Source organism: Phocoena sinus, chromosome 5, assembly GCF_008692025.1.
Source record: "Phocoena sinus isolate mPhoSin1 chromosome 5, mPhoSin1.pri, whole genome shotgun sequence".
NCBI classification, from domain to species: domain Eukaryota; kingdom Metazoa; phylum Chordata; class Mammalia; order Artiodactyla; family Phocoenidae; genus Phocoena; species Phocoena sinus.
The window spans coordinates 92,102,881-92,128,965 of record NC_045767.1 but is presented as its reverse complement, the minus strand read 5'-3'; the positions used below and the strand labels follow the sequence as shown (position 1 = coordinate 92,128,965).

The window sequence follows — 26,085 nt, the reverse complement described above, 5'->3', positions numbered from 1 at the left end:
GGTGGAGGTCAAAACCGGGGAAATGTGGCACAGAAGGACGAGTCAGCTGTCCTGACTTACCCAACCCCCGGGGTAGCAGGGCAGACATGAACAGAGACTGTATTTCTAAGACCCTGATGCTAACTAAGCCCTGATCATTGTCCCTAAACATGCTTCGTGTCAGTTTCTGCTTCTCATTCTTTCCTGCAGGGCAGAGTCACAGTGCCTGGCTTTATAAGCCTATCATAACTCTTTCAAAGTTACCTTATATCATAACTCTTTCAAAGTTACCTTGACATGAATGGGGATCTCAGCTCTGAGTCAGACCTACCCTAGACCTCTTGAGGGATGGAGGGACATCCTGGGAGATGGACATGTTGGAGAGATTTCTGGGGAATAATTTAAAAAAAAGATCAGAGAATCCCCTCTACTGTTTGTCCTGGATGAGGAGAAGTCTCCTTCTCCTCTTGTGAAAATTCTGATCTATAGCGTGAGTGGGTGAGCAGTATCACGTTAGGTCACCAAATCCTTTGACTGAAGGACAAAGATATTTCTATTCTGGAGTCAAATCAGAAAGAGGGAAAGAAATCCTGACATCTCTCTGCTATCGGAGTATATTTAATGCAATTAGCCTTGAGAGTATCAAAAAGATACTGGAGGGCTTCCCTGGTGGCGCAGTGGTTGAGAGTCCGCCTGCCGATGCAGGGGACGCGAGTTCGTGCCCTGGTCTGGGAGTATCCCACATGCCGCGGAGCGGCTGGGCCCGTGAGCCATGGCCGCTGAGCCTGCGCATCCGGAGCCTGTGCTCCGCAACGGGAGAGGCCACAACAGTGAGAGGCCCGCGTACTGCAAAAAAAAAAGATACTGGAACAACTAGCTGTGTGGCAGTGGTAAGGAGGAGGTATGTGTAGGCTGAGAAGTCAGCCTTTTGTAGCCTCTGACTTTCAACTTAAGGGGCCAAGTTGGGGATCTCAACTCTGAAGTCATCCCTTTGCAAATTCCCCACAGAGAGGGGAGAAGCATGTATCGCAGGTGCCATTTACCTGCATGAAGACAGAAAAAGAAGGTTTTTTGGTTGTTCTCTTTAGTATTTCCTCTATCTCTTCAGTATTCCAGTGATGAAAATGAAACATGACCACAGATAAAACAATACTGAAGGGGAAAATAAACCAGAAAAATTGGTATATGCCGTTTTTGAGACTCATCTAGTCTGCAGGTGAAGGCTCAGACCCCTTTGAGGCTCATCAGCCTTGGCAAGTAAGGCCTTCCATGCTGGCATTTTCTTGGTTCCAAGGACACAGCAAGAAGGAAGGGAGGAACTTCTTAGGGCCCAAGACAGAGTCCTAACCCTGTTTGCAATGATAAACTTGCAGTGTGCAAGTTTATCATTTTTTATCATGGAAAAATGACTCTCGCTAGGGAGCAGAGAGTCAGTTTCAGGTCACCTGTCTCAACATCTTGACAAAGGGCAGTGACACTATAATTCCTGCAGCCCAAGGACTTGAGGATCTCTGCAGAATCATTAGTTAATTTAGCTTTGCCTCCATGTAATTAATCACCTAGGCAAGGTAGGAACCTGCTTTTGGAGACTGTATTTTATTTACCAAGCTTTAATTTCTCCCAGACTCAGGATCCCAAGGTTTTAGAGTTAAAAACTTTGGAAAGAAAATAATTTCCAAACTTTGATGCCAGTTAGGGGAAGAAGGCAACCTCCAGCTCTTAATCCCCCACCCTCAGGTGCAAATGGAGCCTCGGCAAAATCCTGTAAGCTCAGTTTTTGTATCCTCCCTCCTCCATGATTTATTTTCTCCCAGCTAGAAATCTCTAGTTGTATGCACTCTTCAACCCTTAGCTTTGGATTTTCCAAGTTTCATGAAAGTGCTACTATTTCCAATGTGAACATAGTTACTTTTCTCTTTCACACTTTTTGGATTATCCTTTTCTGTATTGTGTTATAGGCAGGTGCTAAAATGGATCTTGATTACCTAATCTTTACAGTAATAATCCTTTTGGGAGTCTTGAAGTGTTGTCACAAACATTTTATTCTTTCAAGTTAACAAAACACAAAGTCTAGAAGAGTCAAACTCTTGCTGGTAACCACACTGAGAATTAGGGACCCGACTGTAATAATAAGAGCAGCCAACATTTATTTAGTGCGATGTAAGGGACTCTTTAGATACTTGTCTCATTTAACTCTAAAAAGAATCCTATAAGGCAATTATAGTACTATTATTACCCTCATTTTACAGATGAGGAAAATGTGACACTCAGTGATGAATAAACTTGCCAGGTCATCCATCTAGTAAATGGCATTGGTGAGATCTGAACCAGGCAGTCTGATGCCAAGGTTCGTACTACAAGTAACATTCTTACCCTCCTAGAGCCTGGCTTTGAAATGACGCCATAATTTCACCAAACAGAAATATGGCAAAGTGTTTTTGATGGCCCCCTTCATGGACTTACTGAGATTTTATGACTTTAACCTAAGTTCACCTTAAATTTTGAGCCCGTGTTCTATCCCTGAAGGCCTGTGGGTCTGATGATAAAAGCAAGATGCTATTAAATAAAACTCTGTCTCTTACTGGCCGATATTTTTCCTTCCCAGGACCAGAGAACAAGGCATACCGAGGACAATATCAACTTAGTATCCATTATGTGTTCTCCTCATGCAATACTCCTGACTCAACCCACTTCAGCGGGGGATGTTCTAGCACCTTTTCTGAGGAAGACAATCGGTTAGTGCTGATCTGGTCTCACTTTCCTGTTATTATTTTGAACAAAAAAAGACATGTTCTTCTGAGTCAGATTACAGTAAGTTCAGTCTGGATATGGAATCGGGAATATTCCAACCAGTTTTCTCAGTGAGCCAACAAGCCATAGATTCATTTATCGTATCAGCAGCTGTGCTTACAAGCTAAATTCCACTTTCTCAGTGAAGTATTTCCAAAATCACTTTAGTCATATGTGACTAGTGAAAATATTTGAAGCAGAAGAAAAGAAAGTGTTCCATGGAGACAAAGTCTCTAAATGTAATGAAAGGTGAGACAAAGTATGTGATAGAGTTGCATTGCTACTAGATAATAATACCAATGGTAACTAGCTGATTTTATTACCTTGCCATATATTTTTCAAAGGATATTTTGGAAATATTTTAAAACCGGATTAAGATTTAGGCAGTAAAAGTAAACCAAAGGAGAAATAAAAGTAGTAGAGACAAGAATTTAGAATCTTTTTTTTACCTGAAGTATTATCTGACAGTTGGAGCTCCTTATGGGAGTTTACTTGCTGTAAGCAAACTTAGAGGTTTAGCTTAAGTTTAAAGAATTGGGCACAAAAGAAAAAATGTGAGTGAGGATTTATAATCCATACTCTTGTCAGCCTTGCAGTCCACGTGGACCAAAGATAGGAGCCAGCATGATGGGAAAAGAGAGATGTGGTGGGATTATGGGAGCTTTGACATGAGAATGAGAGTGAAGAGAAGTGGGTGAATTTGGGACCTACTAAGAGTTCAAACCAACAGTTCTCGGTGATGGAAAGAACACAGAGAAGGAAGGAGGATTGAACTAAAAGATGTTGGCACCATTCACTGTTAGAGGCCAGGCCTGGGCACGTCATGATTTAATATTTGTAAAACTGAGTCTAGGATAGATACAATATTTTTTAGGATTATTGCTTTCTGATATATTTTGGGCAATCTGGAAGAATCTGATCAATAAATGTTTGATGCTCTTTTACGTTTTTTTGTTAAATCCTCATTTCCCCCTTTAATATATTTTGAATAGATCATCGAAATATAATGGTCATTAACTTACTATTGTATTACTTACAATACATATATATTTTTTTACTCCTAAAATCTTTCTATGTATACTTTAAAAATGATTCTTCCCCCTTTTCTAGGAGTTAATTCATTTTTCAAATCTATATTATCCTAAGAGTGGGTCTGGAATAAGGAGGTGTTTTGACAGCTGAAAGTCCCTTGCAGGTATGGATGCAGAGAGGATTAGATATCTGTGCCTGCCTGGTGTCCTTTCTTTCAGGGTATTTACTAGCACAGTTCGTACTGAATAAATCTGGAGTCAGACTAGCAAATTAAAGTTCAAAGGCCTTCACCCATTTTCACAATTATGAGTCCTTCTCTTTGTAATGGAAAGCATAGGACAGCGTAAGACCAGGGGCCACTTGGATCTTACAGACAAAAGAGAATACCCAGTCTGCAACAAGCCGAGAGACTATAATTTTCAAGTTTGCATATGTAGGAATTGGGGACGATTCGAGTATAACTTGGTGGGCAGTATCGGTTTATCCCTTAAGCATTCACATAGCACCATTCAGTTCAGTTCAGGACATCACAAACATACTGTAGTCATAGCTTCCACCCTTGAAGAGCGCTGATTTAATAACCCAGACGATCCATATTTAACACATCACATCTCTGTCTCTTTTCCTTTAAAAGCAAAACAAAAACTGAAAAACGACAATGAAAACTCGTTTCTTCTGCACAGCTGCTTTTGGATGGCTGCGGCTACCATCTGCTTCTCCTCCCATCGGGAAGCTCCACCCCTCAGGCCCAGCTGGCAGCCCTGGGCGTTTGACAACATCCCATGTGGTTCATGTCCACAGCAGGTCTGGAGGCCGTAGGTCTTTCCCAACTTTTCATTTCTACGAATTCAGCTAGGATGGGTTCAGTGGAAGGAAGACCTGACTTCGGGCCACTCAGGAGAACTGAATTTGAATCCTGGCCTGGTCACTCAAGTGAGGACTTAAGTCGCTAAACCTTTCTGTGCCTGTTTTGTCACCTACAGCAGAGATACACCATCCAGCTCACCTCGCTGGAACGTTCTGAAGATTAGATGGAGGGTTACCTGTGCGAGTCACGAGCCCAGTTCTTAGAACACGTATATTCTCAGTAAGCCTCATATGAATGTGAATCTCATTCCTTCTGCCTTGGATAATTCTAGTAAACAATTTTTGTGGTATGATAAGCCAACAACAACAACAACAAAACCCCTGGAAGATTGTCTCTCTTGTGTTCAGTGTATAATGAAGAGAGCTTAAAGTCAGAGCAGCTAAATGACATGGTCTGTCAGTGACAATGGCCAACCGGAAACCAGGTATAAACCGGTCTACGTGTTACCAGTCCTGAACTCCCTGCAGTTTACGTACATGGATTCCTGCCAGTTGAATATTCTTAAGTATAATTCTGAACATTTTCTGCCTCCGATCAAAAGCCTTTGGTGACTATCAATGGCTTGTCAAGTAAGGTAATTTGCCTCATCCTGTTACTCAGGGTCCTCTAACACTTGTCCTGAAATCTTCCTTCCGGCTTCTCCTGCAATGTCTTCCTCCACACATCCTGGGATCCATCCTGGGATCCATAGGCTACTCGCCATGCTGGGTACACGCGACACTGTAAACGCCACAAGGGTGGCGATTGTCTCATTCACGGCCAAATCCTCACTGTCTAGCCAGATGCCTGACTCATAGTGAGAGCTCAGTAAGAGTTCGTTGAAGATGATGGGCAGTCTTCATTATGATAAACACAGTAACAATGATAATAGCAATCCCAACAGCAAATTAATAACAATAATGATGATGCTGATGATAGTGGTAAATAATAGTAAAATAACAAGCATAGACATCAACAGAGTCATAGCTCAACAGCCACTATGCTGTAAATAGACCCTCGCCAGGTCTCTCTGGTGAGGGTGTGGTGAGTACTGAGGTCAGTTACAGGGGTATTTAGTTTCTTATCTCAACTAAACTTTTTAATAACCCCATCATTTGGAGACTACCCTTATCCCATTTTATTGGTGAGAAGACCAAGGCTCAGAGAGATTAAACAGCTTCCCTGGTACTGGCTGATTGCCTCTTTCATACATTTATCCAACAAGTGTCATTTCAAGTCTACCACGTGTCAGGCTCTGTCTCAGGGGTTGGGGATGTAACCAACATCCTCCCGTTTGTGAGCAACGTCCTTGCTTTCATGGAGCTGACAGTCTAGTGGCAGAAAGCAGACACCTGCTCAGCAAATAAATGAGATAATGTCAGCAAGTGGTAAGTGATTAAAAGGAAAGTAAAGCAGGATAAAGGGATCCATGGCGATGCGATTACTGTTTCAGAGAGGGGTATGAGGAAAGGCTCCTGAGGAGATGACAGCTGAACAAAGTCCTTCCTGATGACAAGGAGCGAGCCACTGAAGACCCAGCAGGAAAATGTTTCAGGCAGAGGGAATGGTAAGTGCAAAGGCCCTGGGGCAAGAGTGTCTGCGGTCTGTTCAAGAAGCCGTAAGATTGCAGTGTGTTTGCTGGTGAAAGTGGAAGCAGGTGAGAGCACTGAGGCAGGGTGGGTTCCGAGTGTGCTGAGCACCGCAGGCATGACACAGACTTCAGCTTTTACTCTGATTCAGAAGGGCAAGCAAATGGAGTGTTAGAGCTGAGGAGGGACAGGATCTGTCCTGGGTTTTGAAAAGGGTCGCTCCGGCAAGGGTGTGGTGAGTAGTGAGATCAGTTACAGGGGTATTAAAGTCCCACACGTGAGAGAGGACCGAGGGGTGAGAGGAAACTGGGTTCTGAGGGACCAGATGCAGCGTATGTGAGAGATGAAAGAAGTCTAGGATTATTCCACAGTTTCTGAGGGAGGACTGGACGGAGGGGTGAGGAAATCAGTAATTCATCTGATCCGTATGACATCTGAAATGCCTAAGAGCCACCCAAGTAGAGACCATGAGTTAGCTGACAGCTGGGTGTCGACATGTCTTTAGTTCAATGAAACAAAACAGGGATAGAATTTTACATCTCCGGGCTATCAGCATGTGGATGGCATTTTTTTTTCTTTTTAAATTTATTTTGTATTTTTTTTTTACATCTTTATTGGAGTATAACTGCTTTACAATGGTGTGTTAGTTTCTGCTTTATAACAAAGTGAATCAGCTATACATATACATATGTTCCCATATCTCCTCCCTCTTGCGTCTCCCTCCCTCCCACCCTCCCTAACCCACCCCTCTAGGTGGTCACAAAGCACCGAGCTGATCTCCCTGTGCTATGCGGCTGCTTCCCACTAGTTATCTATTTTACGTTTGGTTTAAGTCACGAGATGTGATGAGGTCATCTCAGGAGTGAGTGTGGGGAGAAGAGGAGAGCGTGCGTGTGGAGAGCTGCAGGAGAGGAAGACAGTGTTGGCCCTGAGGTGCTCCAGTGTAGAAAGGTGAGGGGGTGAAGTAAGGCGACAGACATGGAGAAGGAGCAGTGTGACGAACCAAGAGAGACTGTCCTGGAGGTCGAGTGGAAACAGTGCTTCAAAATGAGGGCAGTGACCATCCGTGTCAAATGCCGCTGCTAGGCCGGGTATGCCAGGACTAAGATTTAACCCTCAGAGCTGGCAGTATAGAGGGTACCAGATACCCCGACCAGAGCAATTTCCGTGCTTGCAACTGCCGGCTGGATTCCGCACCCAGGTATGTGCAGCACACAGGTGCCTGAATCTCCCCTTGCCCTGTCTTTTCCTCGGGCCGCAATTCCCTTCATCTCCTACAACTCAGTTCATGTGCTCCCTCTATCATGAAACCTTCCCTAATCCCGCCAGTCAAATCTAACTCCCATAACATTTACCTTGTTTTTGAATTATTTATTGGTGACTATGTCTGGATACTTGTTGAATGGACAAGTCCTCGGATTATAGAAATATGCTATGTGAACTCATACAGAAGAAGACAACGTGCTCAACAAAAGTGCAGTATGATTACTGCCACTATGAAAGCAGCACAAGGGTCTCTAAAACAAAAACATCTGCAGATAGTCACCTGTGAGCACAGTGTCACAGGGTGCCTGCCGCCTAGTCTGCTGGGCTGATGGTGGAGCAGGGCGGCAATGCTGGTGCTTAATGAAGACCCAATGGTGGTTTAAAGGATTTAAACCACCATTGGGTCTTCTTTACCCTGGGCGGTGTAACCTTGGGTGAGTCACTCCAAACTTCTGGGACGCAATTTCTTCACCCTTGAAATGAATAGCTTGTATCACATCTGCTCAAAGATCCTCCCACCCACCCTGGTTCATTCTCAGATCAGAAACTGAGTGGTGTTAAGAGTTACTGGTGTCCTTTCTTTTTACTTAAACTGTAAAATCTCAGAGGACAGGTCTTACGCTTATTAACACTTCTTTGCATCAAGCACCGGGTCCTGGTGGATGCACAATAGATATTCTTTGATTTAATAGATCATAAGGGATGAATCCCCTTGGGTCTATGAAATGTACACTGGCCATGCTCAGTGATCTCCCTCTGACCTGTCACACCTTCCTCTCAAGTCAAGCAATCTTTCCTTCATTCATTTACCCTGGAGTTCTTACCGGGGGCCATATTCCCTAGAACTATAAAGTTCTGGTTCATGACCCAGCTCTGTCACTAATTTTGTGTCTCTTAGCCCTGCTGGCTTTGAGTTGAGGAAATCAAGACACATGGTCGAAAACACAAGCCAGAACAGTGGAACAGGGCTGTCTTGGATAATCTAGCCCATGAAACTGAGGGACTTGAAAAAAGTAGTAGGTTACGCCACATTAGGGAGTCTCTTGCATGCCAAGCTCAGAATTTGTGCAGAGGGGGCAGAGGTTGGAGGAAGGGAAACCAGTTAGAAAACTGAAAAAGTAGTGCAGGTGGTGGTGAGGTCTGAACTAGGAAAGGGAAGAGATGGGGCCACTGCCTCAAGCCTGTTCTTGGATGGCACCTTTGTTAGGGACGGACCTGAGGACCCTAAGTCAACACCCACTCTCCTCCAGGTACCGAGTCCATTCTTGAGATATTCCCTGCATGCTGGCAGCATGGAAAGTATCAGACAGAAAGTGGGGATGTGGCAGAAAGTAAAGACAGAAAGTACACATCTAAACACAGCGTGCTAAGTACTGGCCGGAGGTACAAACAGGGCGCTAATGGGGACGGGGCTACGCAGAGGAAGCTATGATTGGACTGCGAGTGCCAGATTCCCTCCTTTTGCCTCTGCAGATCCACTCTCCACCTTTCTCCACGTTGCTCTCTGACTTGCCCTCCAGGAGGCTGAACTGTCTGCACCACAATGGGCTTCCTTGTCCTTGGCTTCTGGCTGCATATCAGAGTAGGGGGGGAGAGGGAGGGCAGAGTATAGATTCCTTTCACTCCCAGAGGTTAACCTCGAGTTAGTTGTGCCCCTCCCCCAAGAGTCCCGACTCCTCCCAGGGTGGTCTATTCTACAAGACCCTCCTTCTGGGTTCTGGTTACTATTCTCTCCTCCTAGGTCTGACTCATGACAGCTCTGCAATTATGATCCCCTGTGGTTTTCTTATACACCACCAGCTGTACCTTTGTAATTCATTCCTTTAGCCCAGTTTGATTGCATCTCTCTCTCTTGTTGGGACTCTCACTGATATACACTGGGCCTTTGAAATAAGAATTTGCAATTCTTTGGGACCTTATCCCTTAGTAAACTGTGAGCTCTTCCATGAGGAGTTACGTCTTGTTAATCTGAGCTCTGTTTCTCCCCACCACGGCTGTTTACCAGAGTTTCCATTCGTAATGGTTGTTTATCAATTATTCGTTAAAAGATGTTAATTTCTCCTCAGTCACAGCCATTTCTTTGACCCCAGCTGGTGCTGTGTGGCTCAGTCCCAAATTCTCCCCTCTGAGTCCATGGCCCCTGGCAAGATGACTTAGGCAGGGCCTAAAGCTCCATTTTCCCCTTCATCTGCTGGCTGCTCTCACCTCACTGTTTCTTAATCAAGAGGCCAAATGTTCCTACTAAGGCCTTTTCCTGCCCAGTGCCCTGAAGTTTCCAGACTTCACCTCAATGTCAGATGCATGTGACCTCAGAAAAGACCCTAAATCTCTCTCTATCATAATTTCCAAGACTGCAAAATCAAGATAAAAATAATACTAACTTTACAGGGCTGCTGGGAGAATAAAAACAAACGTGACATTCCACAAAAGTTGTTGTCTTTCCCATGAAATATATCAGTGACTCTAAAGAATACGCACATTCTCTCCACCCCCGGCCCTACTTTCTTTGACTGTTTCCATGAGGTAAACACTGCATTAATACATCGAGCAAAATCATAATAACAACTGACATTTCCTGAGTTCTTACTCTCTTCCGGGAACTATTCTAGGCACTTTATATGTCATTTCATTTAATCTCCACAAGAACCATGTATGATACAGCTTTCTTTATCCCTAATTTTACAGATGAGGAAAAATAAGGGCACCCTGATGAAGTAATTTGCCCAAGGTCAGGAGCCAGAACTGAAACCTAGGAAGCTCAACCCAAAGCCTTTGCTTAACCAGTCTCATTGGTTTACATACATGAAGACATATGTGAAGACAAATTATAAAGATTGGCCACAATTTAATGAACTATCATGGGGGACTTATTAAGAGACTAAAAGTAAAGTTTGCACTTGTGGAAATTCTTACGAATTATAATTCAGCTAGGTGTTGCACTCCAAAATTCAAACTTAATCCACTGTGTTTGGTTAGCTGAAGAAGGGCATTCGTAGCACCTCAGTGTCATCAAGGCCATGTGCTCTAGCCAGAGACTCACCTGAACTTAGTGCATGCTCCACTTCCTGCATGATCACCCCGGGGGGGGCAGTGGTGGTCTCCGTGTCTATCAGCATACAGGTCACTCTGGGGGGCACAGTTGCTTGGGCCGTGGTCTTGGTGGGCACTGGCTCGGCGGGGGCATGTGAAGTGGCTATGTGGCCAGAGATGTGCTCCTCCGCTGGGGGCTCTGATGGGGTTAGAGCTCCTGTGGGCTTGGTGCTGGCCTCAGCGGAGTTATGGTTGGTGCTCACAGAGGCAGAGGGAACCTCCTCTGCTGGTGAGGTTGATGGGGGTGAAGGTGATGAGGCTGGCGCTTGAGGGGAGGTGAGTGCGGGAGACTCAACGGGGGGCTGCGACCCTGTAGCTGCCACCCTGGCCTCGGGAGTGTCTGAAGTGTGTTCCTCGAGCGTGGGTGTTAAGTGGACCCCACTGCTTGTTGGTGAGGCGTCTGTGTCTGTGCCCTCCCAGTTGGAGGCTGGGCTGGTGGGTTCCTCTTCTCTGGGCTCTGTGGAGACGTTCTTGGCGGATGGAGATGTCCGGGCCGATGCTGTATCTGGGAGAACCGAGTTGCTGGGTGTTCCACCGGTAGGGGAGGCGGGAGGGCTTTGCGGAGAGAAGGCCGTTGGTGGGCTGCTCTTTGCCGGAAGAGAAACAGGCGACAAAGCTGATTCAGACGCGCTCTGTAGCCTCAGTCCTGTAGAAGAGCCAGTACAAAGGTGGTTAATGTGCGAAAACCTGCGCGGCGAGGCCGTTTTACAGTATTTTCACGTCTTTCTCATTTTACACTGTGCCTCTGTAATTGTGAAGGTGACTTTAAAAATACTTTCTTCCCACTGTTGCTCTCTCCTCCCTTGGTGACTATCAGTAGGAACCAGCCTGAAGGCTCTGCAGGAGCAATTAGTGGATCGGTCAACACAAGTTCAGCCAGTACACAGCATGAACTAACCTTGTCTTCTGCTTGCTGAAAACCAGGCCCTTAAAAACCAAGACACTCTGCGGAACTGATTTTATGAGAATTGGTCTGGACAGTCGAGGGAGCTGTTGCACAATGCTTGCGGGGATGCCCAGCCTGTGTGATGGGTGTGGGGGAAAGGCATGGTTGGTGAGTGCAAAGCCAACCACTCACTGATTGGCTCGTCCCTGTCAGAGGAGCTCATTGATTGGCTGTTCCCTGCCGTAGGAGCTCACTGATTGGTTGCTCCCTGTTAGGGTTGTAAGCTCCGCAACCTTGTACAGGGATGCAAGGGTTATGGGCTTGTCCACCGGGGTGAATAAAGCTGTGAGCACATTTCCTGTGGAGGAGTAAAGGGGGAGGTCCCAGCTTAAAAGCTGAGAGGAAGAAGGAATCTGAAGTTTGGAAATATTTTCTTAGACTCAAACCTAGTTCTCCCAAATTCTAGCCTGGTGTCTTTACCATCATGTCATTTCGCCAAATATTCTCTTTCATATTTTGTAAAATTTAGAGTTAGTTTCCTTTCTTCATTCCTCCCTACCTCCATTTACCCATTCAGTTTCATTCATTCATTTATTCATTCAAGTATTTAATAAATGGCTTCTATGTACTAGCACTCTGCTAGACCCTGAGTTTATGATTTCACTTTTTATGTAACACATCTCTTGATTGCCTCTCCACACCCCTTACCATTCCCCAGCTAGCTTTTCCTCTAGTCATTTCCATCTCAGTGGATGGCAAGACCTATCAGTTACTCAGCTGAAAACCCAGATATCATCCTTAATGCATCTCTTTCCCTCACTGCCCCTCTTCCATCCAATCCATCAGCAAATCATGATGACTCTACCTTAAAAAGATATCCCCATCCAATCTCTGCTCATCACCTCCCTTATTATCTCAACATCACCTGAGCCACCAGTCACTTGTCTAGACAACTGCCACAGTCTGTTTTTTTTTGTTTTTTTGTTTTTTTGCGGTACGCAGGCCTCTCACTGTTGTGGCCTCTCCCACTGCGGAGCACAGGCTCCGGACGCGCAGGCTCAGTGGCCATGGCTCACGGGCCCAGCCGCTCCGCGGCATGTGGGATCTTCCCGGACCGGGGCATGAACCCGTGTCCCCTGCATCAGCAGGCGGACTCTCAACCACTGCGCCACCAGGGAAGCCCTGCCACAGTCTCTTAATTGGTCTTCTAGCTTCCAGATTTCTTCCTTTCAGTCTACTTTTCACATGGCAGCCAGTATAATATTTTAAAGTGGCAAATCAGATTAACTGACCAAAACCTTCCCAAGGTTGTGCTTAGAACAAAATCCAAAACTACTCCCCTATGTCATCATCCCATATTCTCATCATCATTCTAGTTGATCTCTACTCAAATGTCAGCTCCTCCTCAGAGGAGCCTTCCCCAGACAGTCCTAACCAAAGTCATTCCTACTCCTTCCCCTTGCTTATTTTTTAAAAGATTTTTTGATTGTTAAAATATACATAACATTTTAACCATTTTTAAGTGTACAGTTCATTGGCCCTAAGTACCTTTTCACTATTTTCAACCATCACCAGCATCCATCTCCAGAACTTTTTCATCTTCCCAAACTGAAATCCTGTACCCATTAAACGATAACTCTCTATTCTTCCCTTTCCCCAGCTCCTGGAAACCACTATTCTACTTTCTATCTCTACGAATATGACTGCTTTAGGTACCTCATATAAATAGCATCATACAATATTTGTCCTTTTGTTTCTGACTTATTTCACTTATTAGCAAAATATTGTCAAGGTTCATCCATGTTATAGCCAGAACTTCCTTGCTTTCTAAGGCGAAATAATATTCCATTGTATGTATACACCACATTTTGTTTATCCATTCATCCACTGATGGCCACTTGGGTTTCTTCCATCTTTTGCCTATTGTGAATTATGCTGCTCTGAATATGTGTGCACAAATATCTGTCTGAGACCATGCTTTCAATTGTTTGGGGTCTATACACTCAAAAGTGGAATTGGTGGTTCATATGGTAATTTTATGTTTAATTTTTTGAGGAACTGTCCCACCTTTTGCTCATTTTTATTTTTCATAAAATAAATAAAATAAAGTAGTTTCTTCTTGAAACTACATATTATTTATTTGCCTAATTTACCTCTCTTCTACCAGAATGTAAGCTCCATGAGGGCACAGGGACCTGGTTTATTTATTGCTGTTTCCTCCAAGCCTAGAAGAGTGCCTGGGTCATCATAATTGCTCAATAAGTACTTGAGGGAAGGAGGAAGGATGGGGGGAAGGAAGGAAGGAAGAGAGGGAGGGAGGGAGGAAGGAAGGAGAGAGGAAAGGAGAGAGTAAGGGAGATAAGGAGGGAGGTAAAGAGGGAGCATGGAAAAATGAATTAACCTAGGAACTTTATTTAAAACAATACCCCAGTATTTCTCTACTCCCTTCAACACATCACTTAGTATGGCCACATCCATCATAGCTGCCGGGGGGGCTGGCTGCCTACCTGGTGTTATTTGAAGGCAGGAAACTTGCTTAAAATGTCAACCTCTGTCCTTCCACCACAACATACACTGATGCCTGATGTCTTGTTGTTATTTAACTCTCCAAACTCTGAGGAGATTTTCTTGGGGGTAGCAAATAGGTAACAGCCAAACATGATCAAGATTCATGAGGGAAAAAAAAATGGGCCAGATTTTCACACAGAGGAAGGGAGAAAAGAGGAAGGCAGAGGGATGTAAGCATTTGGGATAAGATCTGCTCACTTCTTCATTCATCTGCATGACAGGCTCAGTAGCTGATGGAAAATTGCGCTATAGAATTTAACCTGAAAACAGAGTTTTCTCAATATTTTAACTGAATTTAACACTCGGACTGTTACCAAAATGATTGGTTTAATTTTTTTTTCTGAGAGGAAGTTACATTTTAATCAGTAAGTATCACGACAGAGGGACTTCTGTTAGCTAATTCATGATATCTGTGTATAAAGCTACAGTTTCCACCCATCTATGGGATCCTGAAAAGTTCTCTGTGTACTGACTGTATTTTCCAGTGGCTTATCATTTTAGCGATGTTGCGTGTTCATTTCTGATGGGCTTTCACCTGACCCCTGCCAAGCTGATTGGTTTAATTTTATTTAAGGGTGTTGGTCAAGACCGTAAACTACAGGAAAGTTACTCTCCTAGTAAACTGGGGGCACACCTCCCAAATTAAACCACATAATAGTCCATGTTTCTGTGGCTGACTTTTGGGAGCTGTGAAGTGTCAACAATTTCAGGATGAATATAGGTCAAGAGGTCTTTGAAATATGGACAAAACAACAGTTGGGACAAATATTATGAAAATATCAAATCTTCGTATGTGACCTTAGAGCATACTGGCTTTGCATCCTGGTAGCTCTCATAGCTCATTAAAGATTCTGAGGCCCAAAAAAAAAAAGACAATGTTTAACTACTGTTTATAGTATCATATAATAGGTGGGCAGATGAAGGTAGAGCCTTAGTCTGGCAGCTGAGTCAGAGTCTTTGGAATTCTGGGATGAATGAAGAATGAGTCATATGCAAAGGAGCAAGACTTCATTCATTCATTCAAGCTTTTATTGAGTAACTTCTATGTCCATGGCCTTACCCTCAAAGAGTTCACTATCTAACAGAACAGAAAGGACACACAACTTTCTGTAATATGATGTGATAAGCATCTTATGGAATTACAAGCAAGTTGCATTGGGAGCTCCAAGGAAAGATGAATAAATATTGTATGGGGACTGTGGAATGCAAAAATATACAAAGTCATTTTCAAATGACATTTAGGGCGACACCTGCATTGCCATTTCCAGTGGAGCTAAAAGCTGTACTATGGAAATCATTACAGTGCTGAAAATGACATGCTGCAAGAATTAGTTTTGTGGCTGGAGACATCCATTTTCTTGTTTAATTCTGACTCGTATACTTTTATAACTCCTACCCTTCCTGCTTCCAAAGAGGACGGAGGTGGTCATTCCCGTGGCTACCTATTTAGTACTTATTTAAAGTACTTTGCAGTCTCGTTCAGGTAATTCCGACTCCTAACAAACAGCAATGCATAGAAATTGCGGGACAACGCTGCTCGTCTTCACTTGGACAAGGCATTAAAAGCCTCTGCTTTGCCTGTTCGATGATACATTCCATATTGCTCTGAGTACATGAGGGTTGGTCGTCATGAAGATATCCAAGGCTCAGGCACCATGAAGATATCCAAGGCTCAGGCACCATGACTTTCATCATGAAGATATCCAGGCTCAGGCGCCATGAAGATATCCAAGGCTCAGGTGCCATGACTTTCATCATGAAGATATCCAAGGCTCAGGCGCCATGACTTTCATCATGAAGATATCCAAGGCTCAGGCACCATGAAGATATCCAAGGCTCAGGTGCCATGACTTTCATCATGAAGATATCCAGGCTCAGGCGCCATGAAGATATCCAAGGCTCAGGTGCCATGACTTTCATCATGAAGATATCCAAGGCTCGGGCGCCATAAAGATATCCAAGGCTCAGGTGCCATGACTTTCATCATGAAGATATCCAAGGCTCAGGCACCATGACTTTCATCATGAAGATATCCAAGGCTCAGGCGCCATGACTTTCATCATGAAGATATCCAAGGCTCAGGCGCCATGACTTTCATCATGAAGATATCCAAGGCTCAGGCACCATGACTTTCATCATGAAGATATCCAAGGCTCAGGCGCCATGACTTTCATCATGAAGATATCCAAGGCTCAGGCGCCATGACTTTCATCATGAAGATATCCAGGCTCAGGCGCCATGACTTTCATCATGAAGATATCCAAGGCTCAGGCGCCATGACTTTCATCATGAAGATATCTAGGCTCAGGCGCCATGAAGATATCCAAGGCTCAGGTGCCATGACTTTCATCATGAAGATATCCAAGGCTCGGGCGCCATAAAGATATCCAAGGCTCAGGTGCCATGACTTTCATCATGAAGATATCCAAGGCTCAGGTGCTATGAGGATATCCAAGGCTCAAGTGCCATGACTTTCATCGTGAAGATATCCAAGGCTCAGGCACCATGACTTTCATCATGAAGATATCCAAGGCTCAGGCGCCATGACTTTCATCATGAAGATATCCAAGGCTCAGGCACCATGACTTTCATCATGAAGATATCCAAGGCTCAGGCGCCATGACTTTCATCATGAAGATATCCAAGGCTCAGGCGCCATGACTTTCATCATGAAGATATCCAAGGCTCAGGCGCCATGACTTTCATCATGAAGATATCCAAGGCTCAGGCGCCATGACTTTCATCATGAAGATATCCAAGGCTCAGGCGCCATGACTTTCATCATGAAGATATCCAAGGCTCAGGCGCCATGACTTTCATCATGAAGATATCCAAGGCTCAGGCGCCATGACTTTCATCATGAAGATATCCAAGGCTCAGGTGCTATGAAGATATCCAAGGCTCAGGTGCTATGAGGATATCCAAGGCTCAAGTGCCATGACTTTCATCGTGAAGATATCCAAGGCTCAGGCGCCATGACTTTCATCATGAAGATATCCAAGGCTCAGGCGCCATGACTTTCATCATGAAGATATCCAAGGCTCAGGTGCTATGAAGATATCCAAGGCTCAGGCGCCATGACTTTCATCATGAAGATATCCAAGGCTCAGGCGCCATGACTTTCATCATGAAGATATCCAAGGCTCAGGCGCCATGACTTTCATCATGAAGATATCCAAGGCTCAGGCGCCATGACTTTCATCATGAAGATATCCAAGGCTCAGGTGCCATGACTTTCATCATGAAGATATCCAAGGCTCAGGAGCCATGACTTTTATCATGAAGATATCCAAGGCTCAGGCGCCATGACTATCCTAGAGAATGCTTGCTGTCCTAGTTGGCTCAGGCTGCCAGAAAAAAGTACCATAGACTAGGGGGCTTTAACAACAGAAATTGGCTTCTCACAGTTTGGAGGCTGAGAAGTCTGATGTGGGCCAATCAGGTTCTTGTGAGAGCTCTCTGTTCCTGGCTTGTAAGTGGCAACCCTCTTGCTATGACCTCACATGGCCTTTCCTTGGTATGTGCTTGGGGGAGAGGGTGGTGAAGAAAGCCCTCTGGTGTCTCTTCTAATAAGAACATTAATCTCATGATGTGGGCCCCGCCCTCATCTAACCCTAATTACTTCCCAGAAGCTCCATCTCCAAATGCCATCCCATTGGTTTCAACATTGAGAATCACTGAGATAGCCTGAGGAAATATCATTTCTGCTTTATCATAGGTAGGACCCGTGTTTCCACAGGACTACAAAATTGATTAACTCAAACGCCTAAGGATATATCCCAGGATTTCAAAAAATTTTTTAGAGCTAGAGAGGGTCTAAGTGATGCATGATTACAACCCCTCATTTGATAAATGAGGGAACAGACACAGGGAGGGGAAGTGATGTAATTGACCTTACACATCGAAGAGAAGAAGTTGGGCAGTGTTGCCTGGAAAGAATCACGTAGAGACAGGGCCAGAATTAGAATTCCCCACCAGCACACTGTGCCCAGCCTCAAGAAGGCCGGTAGAACGTCCTTTAGCAACCACCATTATAGAATAAGCAAGGAGGAGCCCATGTGAGACTGCACAGCTAAAGAGGTTAAAATAATGTACCAACAAGGACCTACTGTATAGCACAGGGAACTATACTCAACATTTTGTAATAACCTATAAGGGAAACGCATCTGAAAAAGAATAGGCATATGTATAACTGAATCACTTAGCTGTATACCTGAAACTAACACAATATTGTAAATCAACTATACTTCCAAAAAGTCATTAAAAGTAAAAGTAAACAAAACCAACCCCCCCCCCCAAATAATGTAGTGCCCCATACACCTTCCCACCCAAAGGAGAGCTACTTTCTGAAGAAAAGAATTAGTTCTAATATTTCCTTGAGAAAATGGCAGAGTAAATAGAATAAAGAAATTGAACCCATTAACCGCTAAATTAGAGGTGACTTTACCAGACATGGTGTCCGTGCCCAGGCAGTGACAGGCTCACGTGCCTGAAATGGAGTGACTCAAAGGAGGAAATCTCTCAGACTTGGCCCAAATGAGAGATCTAGGGGTATAAGGGCCAACTTAATCTGAAATTCCTCCTTGTAAATTTACAAATGGAAGTCTTTCCTGAAGTTTGGTCAAATTAAAGCTTTTATGTTGTAAGCATAGCTGCCAGATTGTTGCTCAGAAGAAAAGCAGATTCTTAGGTGGATAGAAAACTATTTGTTTCCAGGTGTACTATCCTTTGATATGTGAAAAAAAAAACAGGTCTGGCTTGAGTCCGGGTTTCTTGCCTTGCTAGGAAGAGAGATTTGGGGGCTGATGGCTGGGACAGGTAGGCGAGTTCTCCCAGTGCTGAAGGGAGTTACAGGATATTCCAGGGTGGAGAGTCTGCGTTCTGTGGATGCGCTCTTGCCTCCTGCCCAACTGGGTGTCAGGAAGATAGGTCTGCAACGTTGGCAGCCGCTGGATAATGAGTGCCCTGAACTGTCACTTCTTCCTGGGTTTTGTGAGCAGCAAACTGGGTCAGTGCCAGAGTCCCAGATGGCCTGATTACCTGTGTTGCTCACCTGTTCTCTCCCCCTAATCCCCCACAGCATGTCCTCTCCTGCCCTTGGCTTGTCAAGTGCCTGAGAAAACATGTGACAAAGCTTTGGCAAATTCGGTGAAATTCGATCAAAACACAGTCAAGTGCTCTCCTGGGCGGCCAAGTCAGCCCGAGTGGTGCCTTGGCCTGCGGTCTCGGGGGATCACGCCAGGCCTGCCTCGCAGAGACCCGACAGCTGCTGAAGGTCTGCACGCTAAGGAACTGCTAACGGTCAAGGCCAACTGGACCATGTCACTCCCCTTTGAGGGTGGAGGGGAGGAAAGGAAGCCTGCACAGAGGATAAAACTTCACATCCCCACTGAGGCCTAGAAGGCTCTTTGTGATCCAAGCCCAGTGTTGCCTCTTCAGGCTTGCTCCCCACCAGATCCCAGAACAAACCAGCTTTTTTTTTTTTTTTGCAGGACACGGGCCTCTCACTGTTGTGGCCTCTCCCGTTGCGGAGCACAGGCTCCGGAGGCGCAGGCTCAGCGACCATGGCTCATGGGCCCAGCCGCTCCGCGGCATGTGGGATCTTCCCAGACCGGGGCACGAACCCGTGTCCCCTGCATCGGCAGGCGGACTCTCAACCACTGTGCCACCAGGGAAGCCCCAAACCAGCTTTCTATTGTACTCTAGTCCTTCTGCCTCAACAGCTCTCCCTCTTACGCCTGCCTGAGTTACTCCTATTCATCCTTTAGTGTTAGCTTAAGGGCCTTTGCTGATTCTTTAAATCCACCCCCCTCCTCCAGCCTCAACTCTTTATGTGCTCAGAGCACCTTGTATCTTAACTTCATAGCACTGAAATTGGCACGTAGCTAGGTAATCACTTATGGGAAGCTTTGTTTAATGCATGCCTCCCCCTTTAGACTCTAAGAGTCACATGGAGTGGGGACTGTAGTGGATTTGCTCACCACATATCCTCATTGTCTGATCCACAGTAAGAATTCAAATATATACCTATATATGAATGAGAGAATGAGCTGAGGACTCTATGAAGGACACTGTGCTGACCACTTTCTATGCATCATCTCTTCAATAGTAATATCCACTGCTATCTTGGTTTCACAGATGACAAAACAGAGGATCAGAAAAGTTAAGCAACCTCCCTAAGGTCACACAGCTAGTACATGGCACAGCCGAAGCGTGAACCTGAAACTGTCGGGCTCCAGGCTAACCTTATAACCATCCCACTGTATTGTACTGGGAAATGCAAGGGTGTTTTTGAAGTCTGGGCCCCATGTTTGTAAGGTAATCAAGCACCAGTTTTCCTCTGTCTCCCATAATACATTCTCTAGTGTGGGCCAATAGAGTGGGCTTTAAAAAAATTACCCGACCATGTGAACGCTTTTATTCCCTTTTATCCTGCTGCAGGCTCCATAATGGATGGCCTCAGGATAAATTCCGAACCCCTTGGTTCAGCACAGAACACCTTTTATGATTTCCCAACCCCACCCTTCACGAGCCTTGCGATTCTAGCCATCGGAATCAGCGTGCATTCCTGAACTGTCTGCTGTCTCCCTCCCTACCTTTGCATCTGCTGTTCTTCCCACCCTGGCTCCCCTCTCCCCAGCCCAGTTCTGAGAACTCTGGAGCCTCACGTCCTCTGTGAAGATTCACCAACTTGAAAGAGCCCTTCTTCTCCGTGTGGCCACAGCACTAATCGTAGCACACATTATCCTGAGCCATTTCTCCCCATGCTTGTCTCCTATCAGGCTGGGAGCCCTAATAACAGGGACCGCAGCTTATTGTTTGTGTCTTAGTGCCTGGCCCAGAGAAAGTGCTCCGTAAATATTCATTCAGTAAAAACATGGATTTTTCTACCTTTTGAAAAACAAATATTCTCTGGCTTATACGCTGGGCCGTGAGGGCAGAAATGCATCTTCCCTTTGATATGTCTGTACGTTCCATAAAAACTACCAGCTAATAGGATATTTTGGACCAGTCTCTAAACATACTTTTGCTATTTTTGCTCACTTGTTTCCACTTTGGAAACTGCAGGGATTTCTTCTCTCTGTGCATGATATAGACCAGAGTCACCAGCTATTGAAATGCTGGCCATCAGTCGGCCTAAACACAGGCGGGCCTTACCATCCCTGCACTGAATGGACTAAACTTCAGCAAGTTTTTAAGAGAGGGAGAGAGTACAAAAGAATCTTAAAATGATATGTATACTTGAACATAAAAGCTGGGTCTTAATGTTGTTTAGGTTGAGTGAAGCCGCTGTTTGGGACCCTCACACTTAACCAAAATTCCCCATGTTGCGTTTGGTTGGGCTGCTAAGGGCACTCCAGAAGGTTCATCTAACATCTGCAAACCCATTACTAATCAGAGTCTGGTCCAACCATATGGCATTTGAAAGCCCTCATAGGTCTAGACAGAATGTGCATGCCCCAACGCCATCAAACTGTGTTTAAGAAGACACTTGTTCAAAGCAGAAGAGCCATATCCTCCTGAGCGTTTTGTTGATGGAAATGAGATCTAATTCTAGTCCGAAAAGAGGAAGAGACCTTCTGTTTTCCAGCCATCAAATCAGAACGGGCAGAACTGGCGTATGGCTCAATTTCTCTATGGGTGAAATCAGGACTCATGATATCATCAGGCTCCCTGTGGAGGCTGTGAGTGCTAATGAGAAAATAACGTTTGTGAAGAATGTCGTGCTTCCTGGGGAAAGGAAATACACCATTTTCTTTCTTTTCGCCAGAAGCAGCATCTGTCTTTGTCAGTCAGATGCCCCCCAAAACTCATTAAGTTGGAGGTTGACTGTGGTGGCCGGCCTCAGGAGGAGGCTTTGCTGAGCAAGGATGCCAGCAGATACCCGAAATTCTGGAGGAACCACATTGGGGCTTCTCTGGGTGGGGCAGCGAAGAGAAAGAGGACGTAGGGAGGGTGAGTACCTTCTCTTCGGCCGCTTTGCGGTTAAGGTAGATATGGGCGTAAGCCATGGGTAGTGAGATGGGAGAAGAAGATGACCTAACGCCTCCTTCAGGTTGCAGGGGATCTTCTGAACCAGTGTTAGGTTTTTGCAGTGGGCCCAGTCCCAACGTGTACGGGGTCCAGGGCAAGAGTGTACACAAAGGCCCACAATGAGGATGTGTAACTGTTACAGATTCACAGCCTGTGCTCCATCTAGAGCCCTGCAGCCTTCGGAAGAGGGGGAGCCCTCTGGTGACTGGAGACTAAGGGGACCAGGGAAGTGCTGGGGCAGCGCGGGCCAAAGCTGGGCCTGGGACCACCTGAACCCAGGATGGAGACTGATCCGGTTGAAAAGGAGAAAAAAGGCTTTGTGTTCGGGTGTCATAAAATGCAGCAGTCTCGGGGCTTCCCTGGTGGGCGCAGTGGTTGAGAGTCCGCCTGCCGATGCAGGGGACACGGGTTCGTGCCCCAGTCTGGGAAGATCCCACATGCCGCGGAGCGGCTGGGCCCGTGAGCCATGGCCGCTGAGCCTCCGCGTCCGGAACCTGTGCTCCGCAACGGGAGAGGCCACAACAGTGAGAGGCCCGCGTACCGCAAAGATTAAAAAAAAAAAATGCAGCAGTCTCTTGCCTGGTCGAAGGTCACACCCCTTCCTTCCACTCCACCTCCCACAGGCCCAAATCACAATCAAGTCATTTCTTATACCCTGCAGCCCTGGAAAGTACCAGAACTTAAGAAAGTCCATAGTATCGGTCTGCTTTGACTCTGAACCGTTTCCTTCAGAGGATCTTTTTGAAGCTTAGAATTGCCCAAAGGGCTGAGGCAGCCCTGATGCCTTCTCAGCCCCACTGCCTTGTCAGCCTAAATGCCCTTGTCCATTTCTTGCCTCACTTTGTCTCCAGCTCAGTGGGTGCACCATCCATGCCTTCTTGTTCCATGAAGAGCCAGAGCTCTTTAGGTGGTCAGCTCCATGGAAATCTGCCTTTGGCAGGACAGTTCTTGGGGGCATTCCCAGGCTGATGCATCCTGGCATTCTGACCGGTGAATCTGTAGGCAATTTGACTACCAACAGGATAACACCCATGAAATGCAGAGAGATGTTGTATTCCTGTTTGCCTCACCACCAAAGTCCACCACTGATCACCTAGGAGTCAGACAAGAGGGCAGGGATGGCTCCAGTGCAAACACATCTCCAAGACTGGGAATATGACACAGAGGAGATTTCCTGTGCTGTAGGAGAGGGCCGCGGGGGCTTTCTGAGAGAAGAGGAATGACCCATGATATTGGTGGGCCTCCTTTCCCTTCCTGCCAACATTTTCTTCTGAGGGTTTTCTGCAAAGGTGTCAGTCAGTATGAATGGTTATGGTTACGCTTCCTAGTTTCTTTTTAAAATTTTTGTGTCCTTTTAAGATAGAAGAATAACATATACAATAAAATGCATACATCTTACGTGTACAAATCAATGAATTTTTACACGTGTATATACCTGCAAAACCACGACTCAGATCAAGATATAGAACTTTGGGGACTGACATGTATACACTGATGTGTATAAAATGGGTGACTAAAAAGAACCTGCTGTATAAAAAAATAAAGGAAAAAAAAAGATATAGAACTTTTCCAGCACCCCGGAAAGTTCCCTCGTACCTTCTCACAGACATAATCCTCTGAAGGAAACTCATTCTGACTTCCATCACTACAGATTAACTTTGCCTGTTTTTTGAACTTCAAATCAATGGAGTCATATGGTACGTACTCTTTCACGTCTGAGTTATGAGACTCACTCACTGTGAGACTCTCTTATGTTGTTGTGTATTTTAATAACTCACCATTTCTCATTGCTGGAGAGCATTCAATTGCATGAATATACCACAATTTATTAACCCATTTTACCAATGGTGCACAGGTAGGCTATTTCCACTTTAGGGTTATTATAAATGAAGCTGCTTGCTTCATAGCTTCTTAGCTAACACTTTTCCAATGCTTATTAAAAGCCAAATCCTGTAATACTTTTCAAGTATTAGGTCACTTAATCTTTACAATAAACCTAGGATAATTATTATTATTATCCCCATTTGACAAGTGAGCAAACTGAGGCAGAACGAGGTTAAATAACTTCCCAGGATATATAACTAGAAAGTAGTACAACTTGGATTCAAACTCTAGAAGGTAGTCTATCTCAATAACCTGTCGTCTTAACCATCTTGCTAGGTAGCTGCCTGTTATTGTTAAAGCTATTAGCCAGACCACTTATTTGCTGCATGACCTTGGGCAAGTCTCTTAATTATTATCTCCTCGTTGGCCAACTTAGGATAACAACAGTACTTCCATTCATAGAGTTATTGAGAGGATTAAATAAGTAATCCATATAAGGCAGAAACTGTTGCTTGACTAACCCAATAGCCATTCCCAATCCCCTCTTGCCAGTCTACCTACAGAAGCTATAAAAGCGAAATGCTCCTTTTCTAGCCTCCTTTGCACTTAGAGGTGTCTATGTGCCCCAGTTCTGCAAAATGAGGTTGATGAGCTATAGGCTAAGGGGTTTCTGGAAAAATCTTGCTTCCATATGAAAACAATATATAAGGAAGAGAAATTCTCTTAGTGCCTACTTGTCCCTCCTCCTTCCTACCTGTAATGTAGATGTGATGTCTGGCACAGTGGCAGCCATCTCGTGAAGCTAAGGATGAAAGTCAACCCACTAGGGATGATGGAAGTGAAAGAGAGAAAGAACCTTTCTCCTTGATGATACTGTTGATCTTGCCAAGCCAGGACTAGAATGCCTGACTTCAGACTTCCTATTAAAGCAACAACAAATGCCTTTGGGGATTAAGGTATTGTTCAGGTTTTCCATTACTTGCAGTATAGATGACAGACCATGTAGAATGCTTATCACAATGCCTGGCACAAAGTAAGAGCTCAATAAATACTAGGCTATTATGTGGAACTCTGTCTAATTGGAACCTGGGCCCAAATGCCTTCACCTTCTTTAATTTGTTAATGATTTGCAAAAGGCACTTTTCAGGCGTCATTAAAGAGGAACTATTCCTCCTCCTGGCGTCAGCTGTGAGCCTCCAGGATGGAGCGCTCCCCACGTCCTTCGACAAAGCCATAGGCAGCTGGACCTGTCAGTGTTCCTGGCGGTATATTCTCTAGGCTGATGTCTACGAAAGCTGAGCCTCCTCCCACACCCACAGAATGCATCAGAAAGGAAAAAAAAAAAACAAAACACCACACAGCTAAATAGGATTTGTATTTCTCCACCTTATTAAAAAAATGTTCAGAAACATCGTGGGGCAGTTTTCACCACAAGTCTTGTTAAGAACATGCGTGGGGCTAGGTGGCTGCAGCAGGCTGAGGAAGGAGAGCAAAGAGCCCTCAACAACAATCAGGGACAAGGGCCTTGGTACTGTTAGACAAGCTGGCCTGCCTTGGTCAGAGCCATGAGGTGTAAGTCATGAGACACACTCACTAGAATGGCATCCTACTCTCGTTTTTAAACTTTAAGCATCACTTAGCAGTTTACTTTTAAAATATTTGATTATTTGATTAGACTTTTGTTTGTCTAGATCCAGTTCAACAAATACGTATTGAGCGCCTGCTCTGACCAAGGCACCCAGGTATCTAAGTGATTATGGAGGAAGGCAGACTAGAAGAGAGAGAAATTTGTTTTATATTTCATATAGCCTTTCCGTGGACAGCTGCAATTTGACTTTGTTTTCCCCTCGTGTAAGCTGATGCTTAGGGCCTTTTGCACCTGACCTTTCCAGATAAAGACTTCTGATATTGGCACTGTCACGTTCCTCCTCTCTCACCTCTTCTCCACACAGATTGTCTGTTTTGTCAAGTATGCTGAAAGGCCAGTGCTGTGGTCTGAATGTTTATGTCTCCCGCCTAACTTCACATGTTGAAATCCTAATGCCCAGTGTGTTGGTATTAGGAGGTGAGGTCTTTGGGAGGTGCTTACCTCATAAGTGTGGAGCCCCCAGGAATGGGATTAGTGGCCTTATGAAAGAGACCCCACAGGACTCCTAGCCTCTTCTACCATGTGAGGACAC

At 45.0% G+C, this 26,085-nt stretch overlaps 1 protein-coding gene across 2 annotated transcripts in view; it reads right to left on the bottom strand.

The window, feature by feature from the left end:
* The window catches only part of PARM1 (prostate androgen-regulated mucin-like protein 1), a 102,783-nt gene that overhangs the window by 25,619 nt on the left and 51,079 nt on the right, over positions 1-26,085 (bottom strand). For both annotated transcript variants that reach the window (XR_004350039.1, XM_032632859.1), the window contains exon 2: positions 10,544-11,239. Coding sequence is in view for 1 of the 2 variants with exons in the window: in XM_032632859.1 (XP_032488750.1) it covers positions 10,544-11,239 (696 nt within the window). In the remaining variant the exon portion in view is untranslated. The remainder of the gene's footprint in view (positions 1-10,543; positions 11,240-26,085) is intronic.